Below are 7,610 nucleotides of genomic sequence, written 5' to 3' on the forward strand. Positions count from 1 at the left end.
CCCTGGGGACAGCCACCCACCTGAGCACTCGGAAGGGCAGCACAGCCATGGCCACCTTTGTGAGGCTCAGCACCAAAGCCAAGATGCCCATCGTGGGCTTGGGCACCTGGCAGGTAAATCACACACGATCCCCTGGAGGGGCTTTGGGCATTTTCTCCTGGGAGCCAGGGGTCTGGGGAGATCACACACGATCCCCTGGAGGGGCTTTGGGCATTTTCTCCTGGGAGCCAGGGGTCTGGGTAGATGCGATGTGACTTTTCTTTCTCAGGGATGATTCGAGCTGCAAAACTGCAAGTCCGGTGATAGTGAGAGTTCACTAGCAAATACCCGGTTACAAGACACTGTTGGGCTTCACAAAACCCCGGCGGTTTTCCAGGGCAGTTTCTTTTTCAGCAGCCTTCCCTCTGAACACTCCCTGGCTCTAGGTTACTGAAAGGGTGTGAGGGGGATGTCAGGGTGCAGAAAGCCCGGCACTCCTTGCTGCTCGGGGTGAAGACACTGTTGGGCTTCACAAAACCCCGGAGGTTTTCCAGGGCAGTTTCTCTTTCAGCAGCCTTCCCTCTGAACACTCCCTGGCTCTAGGTTACTGAAAGGGTGTGAGGGGGATGTCAGGGTGCAGAAAGCCCGGCACTCCTTGCTGCTCGGGGTGTACCCGCATCCCTCTGCTCTGGGGCTCGGTAGAAATGTGGAAGGAAGCTCAGGCCGCATCTCAGGCTACTGAGGTGGAATCTGCAGTTCAGCAAGATCCCCAGGTGACTGCGGTGCACCCCGGGGTCTGAGAGGTACTGTGCCCCCAGTGGGGGGTGTCCCAGTGTGGGCTGAGGACAAAACCCAGAAAGGCACTGTGCAGAGTTCAGGGAAGCAGATCCTGGAGCCTCTCTTAGGCTAAGTTTTAAATGCCTTCCCATCTCCTTCCTGGGCCTTCTTTCTTGTTTCCAATGTAAAGCAACCTTAATTTTAGACTGTAATCAGGAATAAGGACCACTGGTTTGGGTAGAAAGGAGCTGCAGCCCAGGATACAGACTCAGGTAGCAGCCTAAATTGTGTTCCACTGAGACAAAGGGGAGGACACTCTTTTTAAAATCCTCACTGGAGGGTATTTTTTCCAATGACTTCTAAAGAGAGTGGAAGGGAGGGAAGAGAAAGGGAGGGGGGAGAAAGAGAGACAGAGACAGACAGAGGGAGAGAGAGAGAGAGAGAGAGAGAGAGAGAGAGAGAAACATCGACATGAAAGAGATTGGTTGCTTCCCAAATGCGCCCTCACTGAGACTGGGGAACCCACAACCAGGAAACAGGCCCTTGACTGGGAATTGAATCCATGACTCTTCAATCTGCCAGCCAACACTCTAACCATTGAGCAGACTGGCCAGAGCAGGGGAAAGTTCCCACACAGGTTTCCAATTAGGTCCATTTTATGTAAATGAGGTATAGAAATATAGAAATTGTGCAGTTCTGATTGTTCGGTGTAGGTTTCAGAGCTTCCCTGCAGCTGTTGGCTTAGATGGTGGTGTAACAAATGTAAATATCCTATATAATAAAAGCCTAGGTGGCATGATGCCCTCACATGACGTCATCACAAGATGGCCGGTAGGGGAGGGCAGTTGGGGGCAAACAGGCCTGCAGGGGAGGGCAGTTGGGTGCAATCAGGCTGGCAGGGAAGCAGTTAGTTGTCAATTAGGCTGGCAGGCAGAAGTGGTTAGGGGCAATTAGGCCGGTGGGCAAGCAGGCAGGTGAGTGGTTAGGAGCCAGCAGTCCCAGATTGTGAGAGGAATGTCCCAGATTGGAGAGGGTGCAGGCCGGGCTGAGGGACACCGCCCACCCCATGCTCTAATTTCATGCACCGGGACTCTAGTAATGTAAATGAGTGGAGTGGGGGTAGTGCAGGAAACTGAGAGTTCAGCCTACGGTTCTTCCTGGTATGCAGAATGCCTGAGGAGCCCGTCTCAGCAACTGGTTCTAGACTCCTATGATTTATAAAATGGGGTTCTCAGTTCACCTATGGGGAGTCTATCCCAGCAGATTTGTTTCTTCTCAGCATTTACATCAAATGAATCTTTCTTCTCAGATCCTAACGAGTGATGGGAGCAATCTCTGCATTTCTTCTCTCTTGCCCTTCTGCTGATTCTTTCTCCTCTGTCTCTGCCCTTCTTTGCACTCAATCTTTCCCATCTCCTCTTTTGAGTTAGAGCAGTGGTTCTCTGCTGGGGTACAACCCCAGCAGGTCCAGGGGGTCCCCAAAGGTGTGGACGGAGTCGGTAAAGAAGGAATGACACAGAGGCAGCATTCAGGTGATCATCATAACCGGTTTCTCTTGTCAGGGTCTCCAGCCAGGTTCTGTAGCCAGTTCTCCAGCCAAGTTCTGTCTAGGATCTCCAGCCAGGTTCTCCAGCCAGGTTCGGTCGCCAGGTTCTGTAGCCGAGTTCTGTCACCAGGTTCTGTCTAGGTTCTCTTGCCATGTTCTCTCCAGCGAAGTTCTTCAGTCTCTAGGTTCTGTGTCTCTGTGTTATGAATCATAATATAAATATCTGATATGCAGGATGGTCTTAGGCGACCCCTGTGAAAGGGTCGTTCGACCGCCAAAGGGGTCTCGACCCACAGGTTGAGAACTGCTGAGTTAGAGGGCAGAATCCTGTGTAGTCCCAGGATTGGGTCATTCCCAGGAAGCATTCTCGGTCAATCTGGGTGAGCAGTTCTCCTCCAGTTTACCTCAGTCCCAGCTTCTCTTGCTTGAATGAGGCTGTTTTGCTTCAAATCAGAGCTTCGACCTTGATACAGAAGTGACGGCAAATTGCTCCCTGCTGTGTTCCGGGTGCTGTGCTAAGAACTTTACATTCCTTGTGGCAGTTAACACGATGACGTTCCGGGGCAGCAACTAGTATTATTCCCATTTTGCAGACAAAGTTTAGATAAAGTAAGTCATCTGCTCAGGTCTCACACCTAGTCTGCGACGAGCTTAGTTTTTGCTGCAATGACCATTTTCCATCGGTAGATTCCTTTGGGTGGTTCAAAATCCAGTTTTCAGCCCGGTCATTAGAGGGGTTGCTGTCGGAGCCATCGCTCCCCCGCACACCGGGAGACATTGCAGAGCCGGAGGGTTAACCTGGATTAGAAGGAAATGGGCTTTTATGAGCTGGGTTAGGCCATGAGGCCATAATCAGAAGTGGACTCACTTTTCCTCCTTCCCCTTTGGGGAGTCTTCCAAGCGTGCTGTTCTTCCCAGGTGTCTCCTGGAAAGTGACCCCAGGGAAGCCTTGGTTGGGAGAAGCCAGGCTTGGAGCAGAGCCCTTTGAAGGTGGGCTGGGGGATATGATATATGTGGCCTTTCTCTTAAGTCCCCCCTAGACAAAGTCAAGGAGGCTGTGAAGGTGGCCGTTGACACAGGGTATCGCCACATCGACTGTGCCTATTACTACTGTAATGAGAACCAGGTGGGAGAAGCCATCCAAGAGAAGATCCAAGACAAGGCTGTGAAGCGGGAGGACCTCTTCATCGTTAGCAAGGTACTGTTACCAGGAAACCCCGGTGGCGCTCGGGCTGCCTGTCGCTCTGTCCAATAACGAAGGCAGGGTTAAATCATATTAGGCATTTATTGTGAAGGCCAGCCAACCGAGAACACAAGGTGCTTACAAGCATCAAATCCTGCCTTCCCAGCAAGGTACAGGGGGCAGAATTATGAAGGGGAGAGGGCTGGGGGGCTACGTGCAGCCCTGGGGGGCTGCAGACATCAGCTATTGTCCTTTAGTCATTGATGAGATGATGTTGATGACATGATGTTTTGACTCCTGGTGGGTCGGTCTGACTGTTCTTATTGGTTCTGCTTGCTGGATTCACAGCTGAGTCCCCTCCTCAGTCGCTTCGCACAGGCCTTGGAAAGAAAACTAAGAAAAACGTAACCCCCTATCTATAATAATAAAAGCGTAGTATGCTAATTAGACTGGACAGCCAAACGACCTTCCTGATGAAGCCAGGGCTGCAAGGGCGGAGCCCCTGCATGAATTTCACTCATCAGGCCTCTAGTTCACATGTAAGAAAGTTAACCCCCTATTCACTTAAGTATTTGTGTTCTAAGATTTAAAATAATATGATTATTTTTCAGTACCAGTCTCCTTTGCTGGGAGGACTGCACTTTAAGTAAAGGTGGGAGGCTTTGGATATGGTCAGCACCCAGAACTCTGCCAGCCTTTCCTCTGAGTTCTAGCATCATTTCCCAGCCCTCTTCATCCCTGCCTTTATGACATCCCTGGATATACACATATCCACACTGTCGAACAGCATTGGTGTGGGGAGATACTGCTGCCACCCACCCATCTCCAGGCAGTTTTCCCTAGTGGGGAGGGCTCCACTGAGCCATGGTGGCCGTCTCCATCCATGGGATCCACCTGCCCCATGAGAGTCAAAGGCTAAGGGTGCAGTCAGGATTGATCCCGAAGCCCTGCCTTTCAGCACTGGTCTCAATGGCTGTGGCCCAGAGGTATTTTGGAAAATGGCCAGATTGTTTTTTTGTTGTCACATGCAAATTTTATTTTAGTTCAGTCTAGTAAAAGGTGAGTTACAAAATGTTAGCTATATAATAAAAGCCTAAGCGACTATTGGGCAGAACAACCAGAACGACCGATTGCTATGATGTGCACTGACCACCAGGGGGCAGACGCTCAATGCAGGAGCTGCCGCCTGGTGGTCAGTGAGCTCCCACCGCCGCTTAGCCAGAAGCCGGGCTCATGGCTGGCGAGTGCAGCAGCGGTAGCAGGAGCCTCTCAACTGCCAGTGAGGGATCCCAGACTGCGAGAGGGATGTGCAACTGCTGGCTTAGGCCCGCTCCCCGTTGCACATCCCTCTTGTAATTCATATGGGAATTTCGTGCACTGGGCCTCTAGTTTTAAATAAAGGGCAGGGTGAGAGAGAGGTGAGAATCCCTGGATCTGTATTATATCCAACTTGCTAAACAAACACTAGTTACAGGTACTTGGAAAGTGCCCAGATCCACTGTATGCAGTGGTGGAATCTGGATAAACTTCTTAAAGAGTCAAAACTTGGGGCCCATGGGCCCAGAGACATGAAAATGCCGAGGAAGGACCATTTGCTCCCAAAGACTTAAAAATGCTTGACATTTAAAAGCTACACACAATTCCTGCCCTCGGAAAGCCGATAGCTGAGGAAGAGAATTCGGCATTACACAAATACCGAGCCAGGGTCCAAATATGCTAAACAATAGGTGAGACAGACAGAAGGCCAGGAGAGTTGAAAAAATAACTTGTCCTCACACTTAAAAATGTCCTTGACTTGCTGAGCAGCCTGGTGATCTCCAATACCTGGATCATGTGTCTTAACCCACTTTGCTCTAAAAGGCCTGCCTCTGGTTAGATCAGGGTATGCATCCACGGCAGGGAGAGCGAGTCGCGGGGCCTTCCTTTCCCCTGTACTGACATCTTGCCTTTCACTCATCAGCTGTGGTCTACCTTCTTTGAGAGAACCCTAGCGAAGGAAGCCTGTCAGAAGTCCCTCATGGATCTGAGACTGGACTACCTGGACCTCTACCTCATTCACTGGCCACAGGGGTTACAGGGATCACAGGTCTGAGCTACTTCCTGTCCCCATCTCCAGTTCCCAAGTAGGTGCCAGGGCTGGGCATGGGGCGGATGGAGCAGGAGGCCTTGCACTTTGTGACTTGAGCTGCAGGTTATCGGGAGGAGACAAAAACCTGGAAGAAGAGCTGAGTCCACGTGTGGCTCATGAAACAAGCACGGGCCCAGGCATTCCCTCACTCTGGGAGAAACATGCTTTCTGGCAGTCCAGGCAAGCAGCAGCTGCCACATCTCCTTCGTCCTGATCCCAGGACAACAGTTCCCTTCCCAGGGGAACTCTCCCATGCTGATATGTCAGGGCTCAACCCTCTGGTGCCCTGGGGTGCCACCTTGGGGAAGAGCCCAGGTATGGTCCTGCTGGAAGGTAGCCAGTCCTCGCTGAAGAAATGGCCCTCGTGTCCTGGGGCTCTGCTCCTGCCGGAACTTGGCAGACAGGAGGGACACAAAGTCCTGACTCTCTCACCTCAGCGACAATAGTGTACCATCCCTAACTCCAGGCTTCTTAAGGCCGAAGAATAGAATTTGGCCAATATATGGTATTCCCTCAGGACACCACTTTCTTTGGGAGCTAACCCTTGTTGGTTGATTTGAAACTGAAGTCTGTCCCCAAGTATCTATAGGGTCTGGGTATGAAGATAGTGCCCATGGCGACAACAGTGGCTTTTGGAATGTGCTCATAATAGATTTTAAAACCATCCCAGCAGTTTCTAAAATATAAGAATATATGTTTTATGCTACCGGACTTATCCTACAGTATTTAGGATAATTCAAACTCACATTCTTGAAGTTGGCACTCTGGAACTTGAAAAAATAGGATGAAGGTGTGGGTGTTTAGCATGAGTTAGGACCCGGAAGTCTCCCTGGACAAACCAAGTGCTCAGATGAACAATGCACTAAGCTCTTCGTTCTGCATTTTCAGCCTGGACAAAACTCTCTCCTCAATGTTGCGGAAAGCAATGTCCTCTCCAGTAAATTTACATTCTTGGATGCCTGGGAGGTAAGTTCCATCTTCTTCTCAGTGCACTGGGAGTGAACCCTTCCCTTCTGTCCACAGGGGCCTGTCTGTCTACACGGATGTGAAGCAGCCCATGGACTTGGTGCTGTTGAATTTTATCATTGCCACCGTTCTCTCATTCTTTCAACTCTTTCCTAATCGCCTTTGGCTTAGGGTCCACCTGACACCACTTGTGTTTTCAAAGGCTAAGACTGAGTTCTCAAAGGAGACTGGAATACAGTGCACCTCACCTGGAGGATGCCCGTGATGTCCTCACGCCAGGAAGAGGGATTTGGAGCAGAGGCCTCGCCCTGGGTTTTCACGTATCTGCTGAATAACCTAGCATAAGTTGTTTAATCCCTCTGAACCTCAGTTTCTGCCCCTTAAAAAAATATCTTATAATACATGCTAATAATATATATCTTTTAGAATATGGCAATTTAAAGATTAAGATCACTACCATCTATTAAGCACCGGGAACTTCAGTCACAGAGCTTAAGAGGCAGGTACTATGATCATCTCCTTTTACAAATGTGGAACTTGAGACCCAAGAGGTTGGTGACTTTGTCAGGTCATGTAGCAAGTGCGTGGCAGAGCTGGGACTGGATGAATCCTGGTCGATCTGTCCCAAATACCCCACCTACCAAAGCCCTTCATATGGAGCTTGGCACACAGTGAATACACATGTTCCAATATTGGGGGTTACAAGCAACTCGCTTCTCAGGTCAGATAATGACCTGTCCCACATAATTTGAATTCAAAATTGAATTAAGGAATGTCTTTCTCTGCTCATTTCCGTCCCCCCCCCCACTCCTTGAAACCAACATGTCCTCCTGCAAATGCTAGTAGAGATGAAAGTGAATGAACAAATGACAAATCAATAGTGACAAAAGCTTCCTGAGTTCACTGTGTTACTTGGTCAGCTTTTGGTGTGGGACACATGTAGCGCATATTTTACAGCTTAAAAGTGTAGTAAGTGTTAAGCCTAACCTTTCTGAAGAAGTTATCCTATATAATAAAAGCCTAATATACAA

General features: G+C 49.8%; 1 protein-coding gene across 1 annotated transcript in view; it reads left to right on the top strand.

Annotated features, from left to right (window-relative positions):
• The first annotated feature begins 26 nt into the window (after positions 1-26).
• Positions 27-7,610, top strand: part of AKR1B10 (aldo-keto reductase family 1, member B10 (aldose reductase)) — a 15,026-nt gene continuing 7,442 nt past the window's right edge. Inside the window, exons 1-4 of the mRNA XM_015559413.1 lie at positions 27-113; positions 3,333-3,500; positions 5,446-5,571; positions 6,502-6,579. Of these exons, the coding sequence (XP_015414899.1) occupies positions 48-113; positions 3,333-3,500; positions 5,446-5,571; positions 6,502-6,579 (438 nt within the window). The 5' untranslated portion in view covers positions 27-47. The remainder of the gene's footprint in view (positions 114-3,332; positions 3,501-5,445; positions 5,572-6,501; positions 6,580-7,610) is intronic.

This window comes from Myotis davidii, unplaced genomic scaffold (assembly GCF_000327345.1).
Source record: "Myotis davidii unplaced genomic scaffold, ASM32734v1 scaffold214, whole genome shotgun sequence".
NCBI classification, from domain to species: domain Eukaryota; kingdom Metazoa; phylum Chordata; class Mammalia; order Chiroptera; family Vespertilionidae; genus Myotis; species Myotis davidii.